The sequence below is a fragment of the Hemiscyllium ocellatum genome, chromosome 6 (assembly GCF_020745735.1).
Source record: "Hemiscyllium ocellatum isolate sHemOce1 chromosome 6, sHemOce1.pat.X.cur, whole genome shotgun sequence".
Taxonomy (NCBI): Eukaryota; Metazoa; Chordata; class Chondrichthyes; order Orectolobiformes; family Hemiscylliidae; genus Hemiscyllium; species Hemiscyllium ocellatum.
Window position 1 is genome coordinate 17,597,357 of NC_083406.1, and position 25,733 is coordinate 17,623,089.

Below are 25,733 nucleotides of genomic sequence, written 5' to 3' on the forward strand. Positions count from 1 at the left end.
TCTCACCATCCTGTCCCTTTAACTCTGCACATCCCGTGGCTAATCCATCTAATCTATGGGCAGTTTCCCATGGCCAATCCAACTGACCTGCAAATCTGTGTGAGAAGTCACATGACACCGGGTTACAGTCCAATGGGTTTGTTTGAAATCACAAGCTTTTGGAGCTCTGACTCTTCTTCAGGTGAAGTGAAGGAAAGCATACAAGCACAAGCAGAGAGACCAATAGGCAGAGAGGTCAAAGATCATACAAATGGTGCATGAGTAAAGTGTCAACAGCTGAGTACTAAATGAAGGGATGATCTATAATCTGATTAAATGAGGCACAGAGATAATTGTAAAAAATTAAAAATAGGGTTGTGCTGGAGACAAACCAAATGACAGGTATAATATGATAGCTATGATTCACATGTCGAGTGTCTAACCAAAGTAATAAGTAATGCAAAACTGTAAAATCTAATTAAGGTAGAGAGATCATAACAAGTTATCAAGGTGAAGGTGCTAAAACAAGACAGTGAGGAACATTTTACAGATACAGAACTGTGTGGCGGGGTCACATAACAATATCAACAAATTTCATCCCACCATCAGACGTATCATAAACTACTCTTCAGAGTCTAGATTAAAGTGGTGCTGGAAAAACACAGCAGGGCAGGCAGTATCCGAGGAGCAGGAAAATCAATGTTTCGGGCAAAAGTCCTTCATCAGAAATAGAGGCACGGTGCCTGCAGAGTGGAGAGATAAATGAGAGGAGGGTGTGGGTGGGGAGAAAATAGCATAGAGTAGAATAGGTGAATGGGGGTGGGGATGGAGGTGATAGGTCAGAGAGGAGATGGGGGGAAGGTAGCAAAGAGTACAATGGGTGAATGGGGGGTGGGGATGAAGATGATAGGTCTGAGAGGAGGGTGGAGTGGATGGGTGGAAAGGAAGATAGGCAGGTAGGATAGGTCATGAGGCGATGCTGAGCTGGAAGGCTGGAACTGGGGGAGGGGGAAATGAGGAAACTGGTGAAGTCCACATTGATGCCCTGGGATTGAAGTGTTCTGAGGAGAAAGATGAGGCGTTCTTCCTCCAGGCGTCAGGTGGTGAGGAAGCGGCAGTGGAGGAAGCCCAGGACCTGTATGTCCTCGGCAGAGTGGGAGGGAAAATTGAAATGTTGGGCCACAGCGTGGTGGGGTTGATTGGTGCGAGTGTCCCGGAGATGTTCCCTACTCTTCAGAATCAGTCTCATTCTTGGACCCACACATCTCCATTAAGGACGGACACCTCAGTACCTCACTCTACAGAAAGCCCATGGGTAACCTCACCATGCTGCCCCTCTCTCACTTCCAGCCTAAACGTGATAAAGAGGTAAAAAATGAGGTCTGCAGATGCTGGAGATCACAGCTGAAAATGTGTTGCTGGTTAAAGCACAGCAGGTCAGGCAGCATCCAAGGAATAGGAAATTCAACGTTTTGGGCATAAGCCCTTCATCAGGAATGAATCCTGATCCTCATTCCTGATGAAGGGCTTATGCCCGAAACGTCGAATTTCCTATTCCTTGGATGCTGCCTAACCTGCTGTGCTTTAACCAGCAACACATTTTCAGCTAAACATGATAAAGAGGCCATCCACTATGGACAAACCCTGCACATACACAGGAGCTGCTCAGATGAGAAAGAACATAATAGACAACTAAAGATTTTGAAGGATGCCCACATAAGAAAGGCATGTGATGCTCAACTCCTTGATCGCCAATTCCCACATGCCACTGTGAAAAACCGTAATGACCTCCTCAGAAGACAGACACAGGATACGACTGATAGAGTACCCTTCATCATCCAGTACTTCCCCCAAGTGGAGAAACTATGCCTTGTTCTTGGCAGCCTTGAACATGTCATTGTTGACAATGAACATCTCGCCAAGATCATCCCTATGGCCCCATTTCTCACCTTCAAACAACAGCCAAACTTTAAACAGGCCATCATTTGCAGCAAACTACCCAGCCTTCAGGACAACATCGACCACAACATTATACAACGCTGCCATGGCAACCTCTGCAAGACATTGTAGATCATCGACATGGATACTACCATCAGACGTGGGAATACCACCCACGATGTACATGCCAGATACTCAAGTGACTTGGCCTATGTTGTCTGTCTCATATGATGCAGGCAAGGATGCACCAAGACATGGTGTATTGGCATGATCACACAAACGCTACAACAACGGATGAATGGACACTGCACAACAATTGCCAGGTAGGGAGGTTCCCTCCCAGTTGGGGAACAATTCAGCAGTCAAGGACATTCAGTCTCCAATTTTTGGGTCAGGGTCCTCCAAGGCATACATAACAACACAGAATCACCGAGTAGAAACTGATAGCCGTGAAGACGACCTCTACTGTGATCTTGAGTTCACGTGGCACTGCAGATAACCCCACCACACTGTTCTGTGTTTGTAAAATCTTCCCTACTCTCCTGTTTTAACACCATTACATTGATAACTTGTTATGATCTCTCTATCTTAATTCGTTTGTGCAGTTTTGGATTACTTGTTACTTTGGTTAGACTCTTGAGATGTGGCTCTTATTTTTATCATGTTATTCTAGCCATTTGGTTTGTCTCCAGTACCACCTTATTCTTAAAAATCACAAGAATTGCAGATGCTGCAAATCAGAAACAAAAACAAAGGTTGTTGGAAAAGCTCAGCAGGTCTCACAGCATCTGTGGGGAGAAGTCAGAGTTAAAGTTTTGGGTCAGGTGTCATATTTTATGCGATGATTATTTATGTGGAGCAGCTTTTGATGCTTTGCTACATTAAAGGCACTTTATAAATCAAGTTGTTGTTGCTTTTTGTCCTGCTCAACACTTTCTGCTAACAGGATAAGAGAATCCAAAGTTACTTACCATAGAGAGAGAGTGTCACCATGAATCAGGTAGAGAATTCAACAGCAACATCTTCGCCAAGGGAAGTGGTCAGAATACAGAGGAGGAAGAGTAGGCCATTCAGCCCTAAAGGCTGCTCCACCATTCTAGGAGTGATTAATTACATCAAAGACATTTTCCCTTTCAATCTCCAAATCCCTTGATGTCATTCATATTTAGAAATCTATCAGTCTCTGTCCTGAACACATTTGATGACTGAGATGACTGTAGAATTCATAGACAATTCCAAATATGCACCACGCTGAGTGAATAAAAATCCACTTAACCTCAATCCTTAAATTGCTTTCCCCTTATTCTGAGACTGTGTCCCCTAGTTCTGGACAATTCCCTCCCTATCTGTGGGCATCTTTTCTGCATCAACCCAGTACAGCGACGCAATAATTTTATAAAAGCTGGAAGGTCACCAGACTCAAAATGTTAATTCTGATTTTTCTCCACAGATACTGCCAGACCCGCTAAGTTTTTCCAGAATTTCTGTTTCTCTTTCTCATAATATATAAGTTTTGATAGATCACCTCTCATTCTCCTAAATTCTAGTGAACTCAGTTGGCAAAAAAATTACCAAATATGGACCAGTTGAGCAAAGAGGCGAAAGTGAGTACTGCAGATGCTGGAGGTCAGAGTTGAGAGTGCGGTGCTGGAAAAGCACAGCAGGTCAGGCAGTATCCGAGGATCAGGAAAATCGACTTTGCAAGCAATTCCTGTGAAGAGCTTTTGCCTGAAACGCGATTTTCCGGCACCACACTCTCAACAGTTGAGCAAATAGTCCAAATTTTATTGTCATGGATAAGTTCTATTTAGCTAAGTGCTTGTCTAAGTATGAAATTATATTGAACAAGGTGTAGTGTTGAACTGGATTTAGTGCTGCATATATTCAATGCAGGAAACTTGGTTCTCATCCCCACCTAATCATGGAAAAGGAAGGGAATTTAAATCACGTGGAAGGGACTGACATGGGACTCTCAGCTAGAGGCAGCACAATGTCAATTAGGCCAATTAATAAACCAGTTGACAGTCATTATCCCAGAGACCACTGCAATTGAATGGTGGCTTCAGGGTTAAATGGAGTCTGCATGGATCTCCCTGTGCCCTCGGAAGGCCACCCATTCTGTAAGGATTTCCAATAATCCCAACTGAGGATGGGACAGGGTCCTTATACTCAAGCACCCTGTGCCTGATCAAGGAATCCTACATCAAACAAGTGGAGAGAGACAGTAAACACTGTTCCATGAAATGCTCATGACATTATCACGGCATCTAAGCATATAAAGAGCTCACACTCCACCGTGCCTCAGATCACCCGAAGCATGATGAGGGCATCGCTGGTTAGGCAGCATTTATTGCCCATCCCTCATTACCCAGAGGTAGTTAAGAGTCAACCATATTGCCATGGGCCTGTAGTCACATGTAGGCCAGACCAGGTAAGGATGGCAGTTTCCTTCCCTGAAGGGCATTAGTGAACCAATTGTTTTTTTTCCCCCAGCAATCAATTCAGCATCATCATTAAACTCTTCATTCCAGGTATTTGCTAAGTTCAAATTCCACCATCCGCCAAGGCAGGATTTGAACCCAGGTCCGCAGAACATTTTCTGGACTGTGATAATACTACTAGGCCATTGCCTCCTCTTGCTCTTGTAACCTATTGCCTTAATATCAGCCCCAATGTTTAGATAATTAAGGAAGGTAATATCTGTATTTAATAGTCCACTGTAATATATATCTGTTATGTTCTTCAATACCGTGATGTCCATGCTAAGTTTTTGTGCTACAAAGGATAATACATTGCCAGATCAGATGAAACATTCTGCTGGAGGCAAACTCACCTCTGTGCTTCCACTTAAGCTCATCAACTAAATAGGAACCCAAAAACAGGAGGAGGCAAACTTGAGCATTTCCCTTTCAGTTGGATCATGGCTGATCTGTATCTTAACTCCATTTATCTGTTTTGGGTCTGTAACCTAATAGGAAATCTGCCAATCTCAGTTTTGAAATTTAAATTTGCTGAAAGTCCTCGAAGTCAAAGCTTTTAAGCAAATTGTTACTATTAGGTTGGGTACACTCTTAATTATCAATGCTGGCTAGACAAAGGTTTCATCAGTTGACCTCTAACTGCCCCACTCCCATTGGCTACCTGACAGGAGACTTCATCTCTCCAGCCAATTGGGAACTTGAATGTTTGACTCTTGACAACCAATCAGAGTGCCTCTTTTTTCCATTGCCAGGACTTTATTGAATAGTAAGCCAAATTTATTCAAAGAAAATGGGGGAGGGTGTGAATTACACGTTTTTTTTTGTGAGACCATGATGATTTTTCTCCTAGCAACTATTCTCAGTAGAGTCCTGAAAATTCACCTTGAATTCTTGGAAATGCCAGTCCAGTCAACTATGTCAGTAACACATAGCTACACAGTTTAAACATTGTTTTCTGCAAGTATTGAGGTGCTATTGATGTCAGCCGTGAAAAAGGAGAAAGGTTGATATGCTAACTATTTTTTTCCTACTCTGAAAAGTGTTTTCCTATTCAAAAATAACATAGACATATGACTTCATACATCAGTTCCAAAACTACACATCTGGATGTACCTTTCAGCTTGTTGATTTTGGCAACGTATTAAGGAACAACACAGACCAAATTTCAGAATATATGCAGTTAGAAAGTCTTTTGCAGTTACTGTTATGCCTCAATTTCTTTGATGAGATGAAATACTTCCCAACCTTTTTCTTGAATGGCCTGGCTCTGATTTTAAGGTTCCTCATATTAGATTCCCCTGCTAGGGGAAATGTCTATTTCTAAACTTCATAAATGACTTTCAAAATGCAAAACAGAAATCATAATCAAGTCCCTCCTTAACCTTCCATATTCTGGGGAACAATAAACCCACCTCTGATCTCCAGAATAATGAAATGTTTCACAAGGTTAGTCACGTCTCTCATCAGCCCAGTCCATCACCCCAGCCAGCTTCCCATCCACTGACTCTATCTATACCACCAGCTGCCTCAGGAAAGCAATCAACATAATCAAAGACCCTTTTCAACTTGGTTACGCTCTCTTCCACCCTTCTCCATTGGCCAGAAGATATAAAACTTTGAGTACAAGTTAGCAAACATTAAAATGGACCTCTCAATTATTAAATCTGATCTCTCTGTCTCTCTTTGCAGCTTCCCTGTGGTTGTTACACTGTAATCTGCATTCTGATCTTCTACCCTGACATACTACGTACGGTACACTTTGCCTGTACATCATGCAAAACAACACTTTCCACTGTATCTTGTTACCTATGACAACAATAAATCAATCAATCAATCACACCCAGTTCATGGAATCTTTCTTCATAATTTGATTCATGGAAGTTTGGAAACATTATTGTGGATCTCAGATTCACTCTTTCCAAAGACAATGTGTCCTTTCTAAAGCGTGGTGCCAAAACAGCACAGAGTGCCCCAGGTGTCGATTCTTCTCTTAGTACAGTGCCTGAGGCAAATAAAGAGAGAACATTTGCATTTCTATAGCACCTTTCACAACCTCAAAATTTCCATCACTTTACAATTGAAGTATATTTCAAGTATAATAACTATTGTAGAAAGCACAACGGTAAACTTGCATGCAACAGGACGACACAAACATCAATGAGATCATGACGCAGACCATTTGTTCAGTGATATAGAGGCAAAGAGTCATAGAGATGTACAGCAACCTTCAGTCTAACCCATCCATGCTGAACAAATATCCTAAATTAATCCAATCCCATATGCCAGCACTTGGTCCAAATCTCACTAAATCCTTCCTATTCTATACCCATCCAAATGCCTTTTAAATGTTGCAATTGTACCAGCCTCCACCACTTGCTTTGGCAACTTATTTCATACATGCACCATCCTCTGCATGAAAAAGTTGTCCCTTTGACCCTTTTTAAATCTTTCCTTTCTCACCTTGAACCAATGCCCTGTAATTTTGAACTCCCCCACCCCATGGAAAAGACCTTGGCTATTCACCCTATCCATGTTCCTCATAGTTATATAAACCTCTATAAAGTCACCCTTTAACCTTCAATGCTCCAAGGAAAACAGCCCCAACCAATTCAGTCTCTCCCTATAGCTCAAATCCTCCAACCCTGGTGACATCCTTGTCAATCTTTTCTGAACCCTTTCAAGTTTCACAACATCCTTCCAATAGGATGGAGACCAAAATGCACACAATATTCCAAAAGTGGCCTCACCATGACCTCCCAACTCTGTACTCAATACTCTGACCAATAAAGGAAAGCATACCAAATGCCTTCTTCACTATTCTACCTACCTGCGACTCCACTTTCAAGGAGCTATGAACCCGCATCCCAAGGTCTCTTTGTTCAGCAACATTCGCCAGGACATCACCATTAAGTATATAAGTCCAGCGTTGATTTCAAAATGCAGCACATCACATTTATCTTAATTAAATTCCACTGCCACTCCTCAGCCCATTGGCTGGTCTGATCAAGATCCCGTTGTACTCTGAGGTAACCTTCTTCGCTGTCCACTACACCTCCAATTTTGGTGTCATCTGCAAACTTACTAACTACGCTGCCTATGTTCACATCCAAATCATTTATATAAATGACAAAAAGCAGTGGACACAGCACCAATCCTTGTGGCACACCACTGGTCACAGGCCTCCAGCCTGAAAAGCAACCTTCCACCACCACCCTCTGTCTTCCATCTTCGAGCCAGGTCTGTATCCAAATGGCTAGATTCTCTTTATTCCATGTGACTTAACAGTGCTAACCAGTCATCAATGAGGAACAATGTCAATGCCTGACTGAAGTCCACATAGATCACATCCACCACTCTGCCCTCATCAATCTTCTCTGTTACTTCATCAAAAAACTCAAATCAAGTCAGTGAGACATGATTTCCCACGGACAAAGCCACATTGATTATCCCTAATAATACCTGGCCTATCCAAATACATGTAAATCCTATCCATCAGGATTCCCTCCAACAATTTGCCCACCACCGATGCCAGGCTCAACCTGGCTTTTACCTACCGTCTTTCTTAAATAGTTAGCCAACCTCACGTTTTCTGGCACCCCACCTGTGGCTATTGATGATACAAGTATCTCAGCAAGGGGATTCAAAGCAAAATACTGTGGATCTTGGAGATTGGAAATATAAACTGTGCTGGAAAAACTCAGCAAGTCTGGAAACTGTACCATAACTATATCTGGCCCTGGAGTACCCAATGACATTATCAGGCAGAATCACACTAGCTTTACAGATGGGCAAAGATTTTTTTAAAATAACAAACCTATGTCCTTATAATACGGTTTTGGAGCTAGTTCCTGTTTGCTACATTTGTCCTTTAACAAGTTTGTCATTTGTCTGCATTATTGTTTGTTTAACTTTATTTTCATCATAAGTTTTGAGATTTGCCTACTGTAAATCCCTTTCTATGTACTTTTGAAATATTGCAGATGTGCAAAACTGTCCTTAAATTAAGCAATGATCCACATTTTATGAAGGATGCTTAGGATTTGGAAAGAGTGCAGAAGATATTCACTAGAATGGTGCGAGGGTTGTAGGACTTCAGTTATGTGGAGGGACAGGAGAAGCTGGGATTGTTCTCCTTGGAAAAGAGGCGGTTAAGGGAGATTTAATGGAAGAGCACTAAACTTATGAAGCATTTTGATCAAGTGAATTGGAAGAAATTGTTTCCACTGAAAGGACGGTCAGTAACCAGAGGACACAGATTTAAAGTGATTGACAAGAGCATTAAATGGACAATGAGGAGAATTGTTTTTACACAGTAAATTGTTGAAATCTGGAATCCAGTACTGAACAACTTAAAAGCAGGTCCTTTGCTCATTTCCCCCTACCTTGAGATCCTGTCTTTTATCTCCAGTTTCCCATAGGTGATTAGACTTAGATTAGATTAGATTAGATTAGACTTACAGTGTGGAAACAGGCCCTTCGGCCCAACAAGTCCACACCGACCCGCCGAAGCGCAACCCACCCATACCCCTACATTTACCCCTTACCTAACACTACGGGCAATTTAGCATGGCCAATTCACCTGACCCGCACATCTTTATGACTGTGGGAGGAAACCGGAGCACCCGGAGGAAACCCACGCAGACACGGGGAGAACGTGCAAACTCCACACAGTCAGTCGCCTGAGTCGGGAATTGAACCCGGGTCTCAGGCGCTGTGAGGCAGCAGTGCTAACCACTGTGCCACCTGTGCCACTGTGCCAAGGTGCTTCTTCCTTTCAACTTCAATGACTAACAAACAGTCTGATCAGGGAAAATAATATCAGATGCTTTCCTCTTGCCTTTTTGGTGCATGTTGAGAGGAAATGCAAGTCTTCTTTCCAGAAGCAATTGCTGTTCTGTTAGATTTTTGCTCTTCCAGCATCATCACTAAAAATGGCTCTGATTCCTGTGCATGGGACCCATACCTGCCCTGAGGTCACGTCAAAGGGCAGTGCCAGCCTCCTCCCTAGCCTGCCTGGCACATTCTCCTCATTCCTGATGAAGGGCTCTGGCCCGAAACGTCGAATTTCCTGTTCCTTGGATGCTGCCTAACCTGCTGTGCTTTAACCAGCAACACATTTTCAGTGCCAGCCATTTGTCAAATGATCCTGCTAATTGGGAATGTGCTGTCTGAAAAGGCAGGGAAACAGGTTCAATAATGACTTTCAAAGGGTTATTGGATACACAGTAAACGTGAGGGGGAAAAGTGCAGGTTAATGAGAAAGAGCAGAAGGAATGAAAGATATTGTATCATTCATTTAAAATGCACAAAGGACTGAATGTCCTCTTTCTGTTTAATACCATCTAAGGTTCCATGAGGGAATAAAGTCTGAGCTGGCTCATTCTTCATTCTCTTTCTTTATTCTTGAGCCAAAGTCCTTAAAGTTATAGTAGGGATCCAAAAAATACTTTAAATGGGGAATACTTTCTGGGCAACACAGTGGTATAGTGGATAGCACTGCTGCCACACAGCGCCAGGAACCTGGGTTCAGTTCCAACCTTGGGCAACTGTCTGTGTGGAGTTTGCATTTTCTCCCTTTGTCAATTTCCCTCAAATTCTCCAGTTATCTCCCACAGTCCAAAGACGCGCAGTTTGGTTGGATTGACCATGCTAAATTGCCCCATGGTGTGCAGGGAGGTGTAGACCAGGTGGATTAGCCATGGGAAATGCAGGATTATGGGAATAAGGTGAGTCTGAGTGGGATACTCTATGGAAGGTCGGTGCAAACTCAATGGTCCAAATGCCCTATATACACACCATAGGGATTCTATTGAAGACAATGTCTAATGTCATTACCCTGTGCCATAGCTCAATGGAGTTCAACCTCATCCTTTCAATATTCTAATCATCTCTCAATTTGTATTAAAAATTGGTTGAGAAGGCAGAAACACTACTTGAGTTCTCAAACAGTTAAGAGTTTTAAAACAACGATAAATAACATAAGGACAGAACCGTGTAATTTACCAGATATACAGTTAGGAATGACATTTAATTTTGTTTGGAGGCAGTGATTACCATCATTATTTCTGTGGTCGGGTTGGGTAAAAGCCATAATCTCAGGGTTACTGGGTTCTTAATGGCTGATTGATACAACAAACAGCTGGCAAAATACATGTAGGATATAATTTAAAAACATTGTCTTATTGTGTTTTTTTTGAAACCATGATGACTCAGTACAGTATTAATAGAACCAGATGTATGTTCGTCAAATTGATAGTGACATCCCTTTAGCCCATTTCCCACAAACGTTGCTGAGAAGACAATTAACAAGATGTAAGGAGATAAGAACTTCCACTATTTATAGCATTTCTTGGTTGAACAATGAAGGGTTTTGTAAAGGTAAGTGGAGAGTCAACATGGATTTATAAAAGGGAATTCAATTTGACAAATGTGAAGTATGGGTTTGAAGATGTTACTTGCAATGTTGATTTTGGAGACCCAGTGGTGTATTTGAATTTATAGAAGATTTTTCATAAGGTCACACACTGGAGATTAGTAAATAAAATTAGACTCCATAGGATTGGGGTTAATATCTTGGGGGGAGGGAGGGGGGTAGAATTGTTTAACAGATACAAAGCAGAGAGAAGGGATAAATGGATCATTCTCAGAATGTCAAGTTGTTACTAATGCAATACTACCTGGCTTAGTTCTGGGTCAACAACTTGTCAGAATCTGCATAAATGATTTAGATGTGAAGATCAATGGTACATTTCCAAATTAGCTGATGACACCAAATTAGGTCGAAATGTACATTGTGGGGAGGATGTAAGTGGGCTTCAAGAGGACTTGCTTAGACAAAGTGAATGGGCTAGAACATGGCAGATGGAACATAAATTAATAAGTATGAACTTATTCATTTTAGTTGAAGAAATAGAAATTCAGGAAATTTCTTACAGGGGGGTGAGAGTTTGGGAAGTACAGGTGTGCAAAGAGACATTGGTGTCCTTGTTCATGAGTGACTCAAAGTTATGCAGGTGCAGCAAGCAATTTGGAAGATAAATGGTATGTACAAGGGGATTTGAGTATAGGAGTAAAGATGTCTTGCTGCAGTAGGAAAAAGCCTTTCTGATCCCTCATCTTAAGTGTTGTGTACTGTTTTAGTCACGTCATCAACTTGCTATAATCAGAATGCAAGGGAGGTTCACTAGATTAATCCATCGGATGGTGGGATTGACTTAGGAAGGGAGATTGAGGAGAGTGGAGTTGCCTAAAGTTTAGCAGAATGAGGGTTGACCTCATTGAAACATAAGAATATTTTACAGGGTGTGGCAGGGTACATAGAGATAAGATATTTCTCCTGGCTGGTGAATCTAAAATCAGGGGACATAATTGCAGTATAAGTCCCATTTGAGACGGAGATGCGATGGAATGTCTTCACTCAGAGGGTGGCAAATGTTCACAGTTCTCCAAATCTGAGTGTTGTCAAAATTCAATCATTGAGCAGGTTCAAGTCACAAATTAATAGGTCTCTAGAGACTAATGACTTTAAGGAATGTGGAGGTAATGTAGGAAAGTTGGCATTGATCTAATTCAATGGCAGAGCAGGTCTGATGAGCTGAATGGCCTCCTGACAACTGTATATATTTCACAAATCATAATCCAAGATCAGTCTCCAAAGGTAGATGCTGAATTTAGTCTAGCTTGAGAAAGAGAAGGCTAGATTTCTCCTGAATCCTTGCTGTCATTTGAGGGCCATGTATTAACTTTGTGTTCAGAGCATACAAATGCTACTACACCCAATCTGATGAAAACTCTTTTCAGATAAATCACTTCCTTCAGGTTCCTCAACAATTGCTAACTGTCTTCAAAGTCTCTCCTATACTCTCCAACTGCATCTGCAAATTGGGAGGACAGTTTAAATAGATAAGGATTTGTATTTCCATTAAGTGTAAGTATCTCAGGATGATATTAATGTGGTGTTCAATATGAAAAAAAGGAGATGATGATGTAGATAGAGCGACCCTGTTTCAGAGGGAGGAGAATCTTAAAATCACAGCCAGCATCCTCAGGGGTAATGCCAGAAAGCACTTTGCATAAATGGGAGTAGAAATCTAGAATTCCCTCCAAAATTACAGAGTTCATGGAAGTTCACCAGATTAATACCTGGATGGTAGCATTGAGGAGTGATTGAGAAAACTGGGTTCATATTCTCTAGACTTTCAAAGAACCTTGAAACAAGGTTCAGACAGAGCGTTGGAGGGATACGGGATAGCCAGGAGGGAGCTGAAGAAAGGGATAAGGAGAGCTAAGAGAGGGCATGAAAAATCTTTGGCGGGTAGGATCCAGGATAACCCCAAGGCCTTTTATGCATATGTGAGAAACATGAGAATGACAAGAACGAGGGTAAGTCTGATCAAGGACAGTAGTGGGAGACTGTGTATTGAGTCGGAAGAGATAGGAGAGGTCTTGAATGAGTACTTTTCTTCAGTATTTACAAATGAGAGGGACTGTGTTGTTGAAGAGGAGAGTATGAAACGGACTGGTAAGCTAGAGGAGATACTTGTTAGGAAGGAAGATGTGTTGGGCATTTTGAAAAACTTGAGGATAGACAAATCCCCCGGGCCTGATGGGATATATCCTAGGATTATGTGGGAAGCAAGAGAGGAAATTGCAGAGCCATTGGCAATGATCTTTTCGCCTTCACGATCAACGGGGGTGGTACCAGGGGACTGGAGAGTGGCAAATGTTGTGCCCCTGTTCAAAAAAGGGAATAGGGATAACCCCGGGAATTACAGGCCAGTTAGTCTTACTTCGGTGGTAGGCAAAGTAATGGAAAGGGTACTGAGGGATAGGATTTATGAGTATCTGGAAAGCCACTGCTTGATTAGGGACAGCCAGCACAGATTTGTGAGGGGTACGTCTTGCCTTACAACTCTTATTGAATTCTTTGAGGAGGTGACCAAGCATGTGGATGAGGGTAGAGCAGTGGATGTAGTGTACATGGATTTTAGTAAGGCATTTGATAAGGTTCCCCATGGTAGGCTTATGCGGAAAGTTAGGAGGCATGGGATAATGGGAAATTTGGCCATAGAGAACTGGCTAACAGGTCGAAGTCAGAGAGTGGTGGTAGGTGGTAAATATTCAGCCTGGAGCCCAGTTACAAGTGGAGTTCCGCAGGGATCAGTTTTGGATCCTCTGCTGTTTGTAATTTTTATTAATGACTTGGAAGAGGGAGTCGAAGGGTGGGTCAGTAAATTTGCAGACGATACGAAGATTGATGGAGTTATGGATAGTAAGGAGGGCTGTTGTCGACTGCAAAGGGACCTAGATATGATGCAGAGCTGGGCTGAGGAGTGGCAGATGGAGTTCAACCCTGTCAAGTGTGAGGTTGTCCATTTTGGAAGGACAAATAAGAATGCAGAATACAGGGTTAACGGTAGGGTTCTTAGTCAGGTGGAGGAACAGAGGGATCTTGGGGTCAATGTTCATAGATCTTTGAAATTTGCCACTCAGATGGATAGAGCTTGTAAGAAGGCCTATGGTGTATTAGCGTTCATTAGCAGAGGGATTGAATTCAAGAGTCGTGAGGTGATGTTGCAGCTGTACAGGACCTTGGGAAGGCCACATTTGGACTTCTGCGTGCAGTTCTGGTCGCCTCACTTTAGGAAAGATGTGGAAGCTTTGGAGAGGGTGCAGAGGAGATTTACCAGGATGTTGCCTGGAATGGAGAATAGGTCGTACGAGGATAGGTCGAGAGTGCTAGGCCTTTTCTCACTGGAACGGCGAAGGATGAGGGTGACTTGATAGAGGTTTATAAGATGATCAGGGGAATAGATAGAGTAGACAGTCAGAGACTTTTTCCCTGGGTACAACAGAGTGTTACAAGGGGACATAAATTTAAGGTGAAGGGTGGAAGGTATAGGGGGGATGTCAGGGGTGGGTTCTTAACCCAGAGAGTGGTGGGGGCATGGAATGCGCTGCCTGTGGGAGTGGCAGAGTCAGAATCATTGGTGACCTTTAAGCGGCAATTGGATAAGTACATGGATAGGTGCTTAAGCTAGGACAAATGTTCGGCACAACATCGTGGGCCGAAGGGCCTGTTCTGTGCTGTATTGTTCTATGTTTCTATGAATGACTGGTGGCCTAATTGAAATTCGTAAATTCGTACAAAGCATGACAGAGTGAATGTGGATGAAATGTTTTCTCTGAATCAATCCAGTGCGTCAGTTGAAAATTTTACAAACAGATTAATAGATTTTTGTTGGTTAAGTGCATTAAGAGTTACAGGAAGAAGGCAGGACGATGGAGTTAAAATGTAGATCAGAGCATAGTGGAAAGGCTCAATGGGTTGGTTGGTCTCCTTTAGTCCTATACAGGTGGAGTGTACTTTCTACATAATTCTTACTTTGTTGACCTGAACAAAATACTGATAGAAGTCTGGGAACAAACTGAGGAGAACAGTTAAAGGGGTGAATAGCAAATGTATAATTAGATTCACAACCAGGAATATCATGTAGGAAGGTCAAATCAAAACCTTACAACTTATTTTGCAACAATCTCTGAGACACCTGCACCCACCAACCTCACTGCCCTGTGACTGAACACTTCAACTCCCCCTCCCACTCCGTCAAGGACATGCAGGTCCTGAGCCACCTCCATCGCCAAACCGTCGCCAACGGGTGGAGGAGGAACGCCTCGTATTCTGCCTTGGAACACTGCAACCACACAGGTTAAATGTGGATTTCAACAGCTACTTCATATCCCTCCCTCCACATTATACCAGTTTCAAGCCTCCAAATCGGCACCGGCCTCCAGACATGTCCATCACTGCCTTCTCCCTCACCTTTAACCACCCATTGCTTTCCCAGCTACCTCCCCCCAACCCTACCCCCTCCCATTTATCTCTCAGCCCTAACCCACAAGCCTCATTCCTGATGAAGAGCTTCTGCCCGAAATGTCAATTCTCCTGCTCCTTAATGCTGCCTGACCTGCTGTACTTTTCCAGCACCACACTCTCAACACTTATTTTGCAACCATACAAATTCCATAAATTCCATTCTCCTTGTAGGTCATCACTGCATGGACTGTGAGATGGAGAAGGGAGTTCAAAGGGAACCCTTACTATGACATATTTAGCCATCTTCCTGCACCTAGCCAATCAGGAAACCAATTGTAGAGATCATTTGGAACATAGCCAGCTACATGATCCCAAAAGGGCTTGGCTCACTGCTTGATGATTCAAATGCTGGAGAAAAAAGAGTCCCATTCATTGAGAGGAGCAGCACAACCCTGGTTTAGGCACTGGAAGATGCAGTCCACCTCTGAGTTGGAATGCAGATCCATCCGCAACAAACATAGGTGGAAATGAAAGGTTATAACAATGTGGGGGGAGCTGGGCAACCTAATACAGTCAGTACAGTGGCTCAGTGGTTAGCGGCTGCTGCCTCACAAAGCCACGGACCCAGGTTTGATTCCAGCCTTAGGTGACTGTCTGTATGGCATTTGCACATTCTCCTGTGTGTGCATGGGTTTCCTTCGGGTGGTCTGGTTTCCTCCCACAGTCCAAAGATGTGCAAGTTAGGTGAATTGCCCATAGTGTTCAGTAATGTGCAGGATAAGTGAATTAGTCAGGGGTAAATGTAGGTTAGGAAAATGGGTCTGGGTAGGTTACTCTTCAGAGGATCAGTCTAGATTTGTTGGGCCAAAAGGCCTGTTTCCATACTATAGAGATTCTAAAAAAAAAACTATTTTCTTCAGAAAGGAAAAGACTAAGGAGTAACTGAAAAGAGATCACAAAGGTTACAAAAACAGTAACTAGAAAGTATGTTTCCCAAAACACGGGGCCAGAAGTACAAGGTAGTCAATACAAATCTAATAAAGAATTCAGGAGAAACTGACTAGAGCTAAGAAAATACAAGACAGTTATGAACCTCTTTAGACCCATTCAACACAAGAACCCTTCAGTGTAAGAACCCACCAACTACAGTCAACATGAGCTGTAGTATTCATGCTCCAGTCCAGCAGCCCACAATTATAACGAACAAAATTCCAAATCAAACCTCTGACCTATGCTGTTCAGAGTGTAAGCAATCAGATCTGATTACACACCTAGATACACAATATCAATCATCGATATTAGTATGCCCCTCATTGTACAATTGGCTCATAAAACACTACCAGGTGTATCTAGATCTGATAGTTTCACTGGATCTGTATATAAATGGGGCGGCACGGTGGCACAGTGGTTAGCACTGCTGCCTCACAGCGCCAGGGACCTGGGTTCAATTCCCGCCTCAGGCGACTGACTGTGTGGAGTTTGCACGTTCTCCCCGTGTCTGCATGGGTTTCCTCCGGGTGCTCCGGTTTCCTCCCACAGTCCAAAGATGTGCGGGTCAGGTGAATTGGCCATGCTAAATTGCCCGTAGTGTTAGGTAAGGGGTATATGTAGGGTGGGTGGGTTGTCGCTTCGGCGGGTCGGTGTGGACTTGTTGGGCCGAAGGGCCTGTTTCCACACTGTAAGTAATCTAAAAAAAAACCTACGACACTTTGCTTTTCTCATTTTCTATTGAGGTATAATTAAAAAAACACAAATTCTGGAAAGTGTATGGACCATAAAGATTTGAGTTTAAATATTAGCACATCAGCCAAATCATACCTGACAGTTCATTTATCTTCATTTGTTAGAAACCTGTACATTTTGGTAACTAGCTTTTGCAGGCACTAAGTATAAAAGGGGTATCACTTCACTGCTGGAGATATGCAACACATAAACAATCTGACCAAACATAACACATCCAGCGCTATGTGGCCCATGTGTTATATTATTAGGTCCACCTACATCCATGCAGAATGCAGGGCTGCCGACTCTGTTTGGGTATGTCTCATGCTCTCTGTCAACTCCACCTCTCCCAATCCTGTGAATGGTTGCCTCACATTTCTTCCCTCATGATCGCCCTCCTCCCTAAAACAATTGTTTAAGGGATCAAAGAAAATTAAATCTAGATGATTTATTTTAATGGATCAATGATGTTTCTTCTGTGTTTGCTATGAGCTGACTGAAATCTGTCATTCCTAGTCAGCTCTGGAGAGGTCAAATACCCAGTACACCTGACTTCAGACACTGATGCAGTATAAATAATTTACCTCCACAAATCTTCCCATCGTAGCTTTCACAGAGCCAGTCCTGGCACTCACAACGAGAGCCATAGTATTTTCCTGGTTCACTGTCAAGGCAGATGCATACACCACAGTCGCACTGTCCTCTGCCACTGCAGATCAAACCATCATGAGATTTACAACGTTTCACTGATGACTCCAATGACAACTCGCAAGTACCAGACTGCCTTTAAATTGCAAGAGGGAATAGAAACATAATTTTAGAACAAATTAATTCATGAAAATACTTCATAATACTTGAATTTCATCACAACAATCCAAATAATCAATAAGTTAAACAAAAAAAAACCACGTCTTCCACATTACGGACAATATCATTCTATCAACTAAAACACAAAGAGACCAAAGGGTACAGATGTATAGTTTCTTGAAAGTGGAGTCACAGGTAGACAGGGTGGTGAAGAAGGCATTTGGCATGCTTGTCTTCATTGGTCATGATATTGAAAATAAGATTTGGGATATCATGTTGTGGCTGTACAGGACATTAGCGAGGCCACTTTTGGAATACTGTGTACAATTCTGGTTGCCCTTCTTTCAGACAGATCTTGTTAAACTTAAGAGGATGCAGAAAAGATTTACAAGGATGTTGCGAGGATTGGAGGGTTTGAGTTATAGGGAGATGCTGAATAGGCTGAGTTTTGTTTTCTGGAGTGTCAGAGGCTGAGGGGTGACCTTATGGAGGTTTATAAAATCATGAGGTGCATGGATAGGATAAATAGACAAGATCTTTTTCCTAGGGTGGAAGAGTCCAAACCTAAAGGGTATAGCTTAAGGTGAGAGGGTAAAGACTTAAAAAAAGGACCTGTGGGGTAACTTTTCATGTGGAAGCTGGTGCGTGGATGGAATAAGCTACCAGAGGAAGTGGGGAGGCGGGTGTAGTTACAACAATTCAAAGGTATTTGATTAGCTGTTTGAATAGGAAGTGTCTAGAGAGACATGGGCCAAATGCTGACAAATGGAAATAGGTCATATTGGGATATCTGGGCAGTGCAGATGAGTTGGACTGAAGGGTCTGTTTCCATGCTGAATGACTCTATGACTCTGCAATTATGAAACCATGATAAGTATGCTATTTATGAAGATGTATTTTTTGCAATAAAGAACTAATGAAACAATTCATTTGTGGTAAATGTGAATGCAGGGAAATGTATTGGATTTATATTCAAAATATTAGATGTAGTGAAATTGTATGTGTGGATTTGTAAACTTACATATTTCCTCTTTAAGCTTAGATCTTTCATAGTAATTTATAGACCACAGAGTAATAAATCAATTAGTAGTACATTTTAAAACAATAACATTTGTTTTAAAATGTCAGATTCATTAAAAGCACCATGTATTAATTGTTGCAAAAATATTTATCCTCAGCTTTAGAGTCTATGAGTAAATTGAATATTTTAGAACTGAGATTGATGGATTTGTTTCTTAATTGTATAAAGCTATATGGACCTATGGTGGGTAAGTGGAGTTACTATACAAATCCAATATTAAATGGAGGAGCAGGTTTGATAGGTAGAATAGTTTACTGTAGGAATATAGGAATATTATCCTGAGCTGCTTATTATTCCCCAACTAAATTGTCGAGCAAATGACTATATTATATGTATAACGACACATCTTGACAGGTTGTGGAGCCTGCAACAGCATTTTGTTGTTCTCTCCCTGAGTAGAGAAACACTTTATCTGTGTTTGGAGGTCTTCCAGTAACTGGCTTTCATTCCACGCTTGTCAAAAGAGGAAATGTTGTTGTGGTAATTTTTTTTTCACCCTGAACTTCTAAGAGTAATGCAGAAAACTGAAAGTGACGTTGACGCACTCCAGAACCATAAAGGTCTGACCTTCTGACATGAGCGACAGTGACCACAATGCTAAAAGTACACAACTGGCTGTTAAATGTTTTGGGACATTCGGACGTGCAACAGAAATAAAAGATATTTCCACTTTTTTTCTGTTCACCTTGCTGAACCAGTACTGTGGGATCGTTTCTTGCAATAGCTCAAAACCTGGGACTTGTAGGTTAACACGCTGACACTGCATTGCATTTGTATTTGTCTCCTTTCCCCTTGCAACAGGCAGATTATGATTTAGTAAACATGAGCATGAACGTTTTTGATTATTGTCATCAACAGTATTAACCACATTAGTCAGAACAATCCTTAGGTAGCATGCTTTGAATTTCTTCACAGAGAATTGTTGTGATCTGCAATGCATTATCTGAAAAGGTTTTAAATTTAGGATTAGATTCATTTGAATATTCAAAAGGCAATTAGACATACTTGAACAATAATATGCACAGTTATGGGGGAGGTTGAGATGTGGAACTGAATTGGATAACTTTTAAAAGCTTTCACAAGTCAAATGAATTTTCTATGTTGCAAGATTCTATTCAATAATTCAACATAATAATTAACATTTTTATTAACTACTCATATCTTTCACTGTATAAATGCCTAACACAGCTTGCCTTTATACAACACTGTTAACATAGTAATGCATCTCAAAGAGCTTCAACAAAGTATTACCAAACATTGAGCCACAAAAGGAGATATCAGGACTGGTGACCAAAGGTTTGATCAAAGAGTCAAGTTTTAAAAAGGATCTTCTCATTTAGGAGAGGTGCAGAGATTTTTAGGGAGAGAAATTGGCACGGTGTCACAGTGGTTAGCACTGCTGCCTCACAGCGCCAGGGACCTGGGTTCAATTCCCACCTCAGGCGACTGACTGTGTGGAGTTTGCACGTTCTCCCCGTGTCTGCGTGGGTTTCCTTCGGGTGCTCCGGTTTCCTCCCACAGTCCAAAGATGTGCGGGTCAGGTGAATTGGCCATGCTAAATTGGCCTTAGTGTTAGGTAAGGGGTATATGTAGGGGTATGGGTGGGTTGCGCTTCGTCGGGTCGGTGTGGACTTGTTGGGCCGAAGGGCCTGTTTGCACACTGTAAGTAATCTAATCTAATCTGATCAAAAAAAAAATCTGTCCTGGGTAATTGACAGCGCATCTTCAACTGTGAAGGAAAGGAACTGGGGTGTGTGTAATTGACCAGTTCGATGAGGGGGGAGCAGATTCCAGAGGTAAGGGAAACAGGATGTGGAGTGATGTCTATAGTAAACACTTAAAATTAAGAATTTGCTCTACTAGGAGCCAGTATGGTGCATGAGCACAGGGGTGATAGGCGAATGAAACTTAGACAAGTTCGAATGCAGCACAGAACTTAAAAGGTTGGAAGTCAACCAGGAAACTGTCTTGAAACCCTTTAGTTTCAAGGTAAGATAGACATGGTGAGAGTTTCAGGAGCAAATGTACTGGAATGGGAGTGAGGAGGGTGATATTATGGAGGTGAAAGTAGGCAATCTGAATGATGAGTGAACAGCGGATTGGAATCTCAGTCAGGATCAAGTAGGAATCCAAGGTTTTGAACAGTCTGGTTCAACCTCAGTGGTCAGCAGAGGCATGGAGTTGGTAGCCATGAGCAACGTTTGTGTTGGGTTCCAAAGATGATAACTTCACAATAATTAATTAAAGGACCAGAATGATGTAATTTACTTCCATTGATCAACAGTCAAGTTAGACAGTGAATTTCTGAAGTCGTGTAGATGGTACACACTGCTGCTACTGAACATCAGTGATGGAGGGAGTAGTTGCTTGTGGATCAAACAGGCTGCTTTGTCCTGGATGGTGTCAAGCTTCTTGAATGTTGTTGGAGCTGCACCCAACCCGGGCAAGTGGGGAGTATTCCATCACACTCCTGACCTGTTCCTTGCAGATGGTGGACAGGCTATGGGGAATTGGGAAGTGAGTTACTCCCTGTGGTATTCCTAGCCTCAGGTACAATTCTTGGACAAGGTCAGTATATGAGAAATGCTCCCTGAAAATCCCTGTTGTAGAGTTCTCCTGCCTTCCTTTCATCCTCTGAACAGATCAACTTCTCTCTGCAGCCTGTGCTTCCTTTCTCAGTTAGCTTACAGATTCAGAAACACTTATTGTAGCCTCGTTATTGTTGACACATTTAGCATGAGCAGGTCACAAAATTCTCTGCCTTCCTTGTCTGAATGCACCATATAACCATAAGACCTGGAAACACAATCCACAGTTATCCCATGAAGTCAAACACATCTGCAAGTTGGATGGCTGGCCCTTCAGGTGGCACCAATAGACAGTCCCTCTTGCAGCTGAATGCATGTCTGGCTGAGAGTGATTAGCACAGCCACACACTGAAACTGTATGATCCAGATTTCAAGAACAAGTCAGCTGGCTGACTGACTGATATCCCCAGCAGAGTTTGTTAGGTGCACTTCTAAATAAGGACTCAAAGCACTGGATGAGCATTATGGCATGTAATGTTAGAGACGTCATCACATTTATCACACAGATTTTAGTATATGTGCCATACTTTCACAGATTTAGTATTGCAGACAATCAAGGACACAACCAATGACAGCTAACCAGTTAGCTGTCTGAGAGGATTTATTAAAAGTCGATTGTTACTTCTTTATATTTAGCATGGCTAAATCTCGAATGCATTATTCTGATTGTTATAGCAATGAGGTGAAAATCAATTACTCTTAGCATAAATATTGTCCCTGCTTGAAATTATTTTAATAATATTATGTTGGTATTATGTGAGTGAAATTCATCTTGGAATTTGTGAAAAGTACAGCCTGACACATACCCACCCCCCTCCTCTATATGATTATGTTGAGATATGAGAAGGGAAATCTCTGATTAAGCTTTCAATTGGGATACCTTTGCTTCATACATAAGCTAGTCACATCAGCCTCGTTGAAAACCTAATGTCTGAAAGAACAGTTCCAGAGTGCTGATGTCTGGTACTATAACCATTCCAAAGCAAGAATATTATCATTCTTCGGACTGCTTCCATGGAATCACGTGTCCATCGCAGGTGGCTGATGATACCTTGACTCATTGCCTTATCCAAAAGATAGCACCTCTGACTGTGCATTTTTTCTGTACAGCATTAGAAGGTTCAACATGGATATTTGTGCACAAGTCTCTGATCCCACGACCTTCTAACCAAGTGATGATAAAGATATGCATAATAAATGCCAGGAGAAAGTGAGGACTGGAGATCAGTGCTGAAAAATGTGTTGCTGGAAAAGCGCAGCAGGAAAGGCAGCATCAAAGGAACAGGAGGATCGACGTTTCGGGCATAAGCCCTTCTTCCTGAAGAAGGGCTTATGCCCGAAACGTCGATTCTGCTGCTCCTTTGATGCTGCCTGACCTGCCGCACTTTTCCATAATAAATGCCAGCCTTGGCAACAGCACCCAGATACCGAAAGTTAAACACTGGAGAAGACTCATTAGTGAAGGTCATCTAGTTGACTTTCTATTACTGGGGTGTAATTAATTTACTTATTTTACAATGCAATGGTCTATTTTATCACTAGTAATAAATTATCACACAGTAAATTATGCTGCCATTGCATGTCGGATGTGTTTTGCTGTCTTCATGTGTTATGTTTTCTTTCTTTGATTTGATTTATTTGCTGTGAATGCATCAAAAGTCACATGAATGATTTATTCACTCTAATCCTTAACATTTTGAATAAACAGGGGAATTCTTATACTCTGACCAGTAATAACATCAAGTAGCCTTAACCATTAAAAAATTCTGCATCACGTAAGTATTTTCATATTTTTAAAAAACTGATTACTTAATTCCAAATGGTATTCAGAATCTTGAAACTTCTAAAACATGTGAACAGAAATTATAGTCTTTGCTTTAAATACATCTTGGGTAACTTATTCCAAAATTGAAGCTTAAGCAAGAATTCTAACTATCAAGTGGCTGATTGCTATAGCAATAAGATCCCCTGGATCTAGTAAAGTTTCTTGTCTCTATGAACTATCTGTAACAATGGATAACCAATCGAGAAGATAGCTTCGATACGTGTTTGATAGCATATACATTTTCTTTAAGACAGTTTCATCTTCTCTTTGCTGAACTACAATTAGTTTGTCAAAAGTCACCCTGGTTTACATCAGATTTAAATTGGAAATAGCCAATCTGGATGGCACACAAGCAGGTAATCTTAAGGATTATATTCCTTCATAATTATGGTTACTAGTATTAATTCACAATTGTCTTTAAGAAAGTTGGACTAGCATCGTTTTTATTTTTGCAGGCAGGTATATACTTTTTTTTCGTAATTCTATTACATGGAGAGTGACATTACACAGCAGCTGATTTTTTTTCCCCCTCATTGTTGCAATCCTATCAAACAATAGTTTAGCAGATCTCCATAACAACAGATTACAAAACACTCCAGGACTGCTGTACTCACCCTGTAGACTGCAAGAAGCTTTGAGACACAAACACAGTGTTGAGCAAAACCATATAATTTACCAGAACGTCTGCGTGCATGTTTAGACTGAAGGTGACAAAATTAAACTTATAATGCCTGCTGGCTTCTCGGATATTCTATATTAGAGACAGGCGACAAAGCTGAAACGGACTTCAGACAAGTCAAGTCTGCCTTAAATCTTTATTGGCTTATTGCTTTACACATGCAAGTGTATATGATTAGTGTTGGCCGTGTGGAAGTGAGCACAACGGAATGTCAGAACCAAATTCCAGAGATGTAGGGAAGGTAATTAGAAACACTTGTCCAGCCAGATGGTTCGTAGCTTACAGTCAGCAGCTACAGAATTTGTTAAAACTGGAAAAAAAGTCTCCCTTTTGTTTACAACTTGTCTATGGAAAATGTTGGTATTTTCAGCTTCTGTATTAATCTTTGAAAATATAAAGCACTATTATTGTTATGTTGCAACCATGGCCTGATGCCCACTTTTAAGAAGACCTGCTTGAAATTCCCCACCCCTCCCTCCCAACCCTACACACAAAATGACCATCTGCAAAAATAAATATTGTTAAAAACCACACAACACCAGGTTATAGTCCAACAGGTTTATTTGGAAATACTAGCTTCTGGAGCGCTGCTCCTTCATCAGGTGGTTGTGGAGTATTAGATCATAAGACTCCACAACCACCTGATGAAGGAACAGTGTTCTGAAAGCTAGTGGTTCCAAATAAACCTGTTGGACTATAACCTGGTGTTGTGTGATTTTTAACTTTGTACACCCCAGTCCAATACTGGCGTCTCCAAATCAAAAACAAATAAGAATCTTCAGAATCCCGAAGGCCCATCACCACTTGTTTTAATCAGGAAAATATACTTTATTTATAAACTTATCTCTACATACATACATGGTCACTAAAGCAGTTTGGTTCTGTTCAGTAGCATATGGAGAAACAAACATTGGAGTTTGACTCTTTCCAACAACATTCCAAAGGCATTTCTTACTTTACAAGACCATATTTACATATATTTGAGGGGTGGGGTGTGGGTGTCAGTACCTGAACAGACCACCATTTACTGTTGGCAGAAAGACCTTAAAAGATGGTCATTCCCCACTGTGCCTTGGCAGCAGCTGTCCTAACCTTTCATAGTCCCTCAGCATGTAGTCCTGAACCTTGGAATGTGCTAGTCTGCAACACTCAGTCAAGGTCAGCTCCTTTACAAGACAATTGCATCCCTTAAATGTGTTTAGACTATTCCCCGCAGTCACTGTCTGTGGTGACAAATTCCACATTCTTACCATTCTGCATACAGTTTCTCTTGAAATGCCTAATGGATTTGTTAACAGACAACTTGACAAATTGATACAAGAACTCAGAAAATCAGGTTGGTTGGTGATTGTTTATTTCACATGTATGCAGGAAGAGCCAGTCTTATCATTGTGAAGTGTAAATAACTCTGATGTGTTACAAACACTTCTAAACATTACAACATGCATATTATAATTCCAACAGTTCTCTGCCCAGGTTTTAATCTGTTGTTTATCTACAGTGTTTTGTTAATTCAATCGTGGGATGTGGAGGTTCCTGGGTAGGTCAACATTTGTTGCCTGTCCCAGTTGCCCTTGAGAAGGTGATGGTAAGCTGCCTTCTCGAATTACTGTTGTCTATTTGGCGCAGGTACAATGCAATTAGGGATCGTGAACCTTGATCTCCTGGTCAAGAGGTTCACATGCTACCTCTGCACCACAAGAGCTCATAGACTATATTTGTATTGTCTTGAAGAGAGAGGACTAAGAGGTAATCCAATTTAGATGTTTGTAACAATAAAAAAGATTTGATGAGGTAGATAATGTTCTTGTCTAATGG

General features: G+C 41.6%; 1 protein-coding gene across 1 annotated transcript in view; it reads right to left on the minus strand.

Annotated features, from left to right (window-relative positions):
* itgbl1 (integrin, beta-like 1) overlaps positions 1-24,076 on the minus strand; it is a 223,897-nt gene extending 199,821 nt beyond the window's left edge. The window contains exons 1-2 of the mRNA XM_060826498.1: positions 23,851-24,076; positions 17,520-17,719 (exon numbers count right to left, since the gene is read on the minus strand). Of these exons, the coding sequence (XP_060682481.1) occupies positions 17,520-17,719; positions 23,851-23,930 (280 nt within the window). The 5' untranslated portion in view covers positions 23,931-24,076. The remainder of the gene's footprint in view (positions 1-17,519; positions 17,720-23,850) is intronic.
* Positions 24,077-25,733: the final 1,657 nt, after the last annotated feature.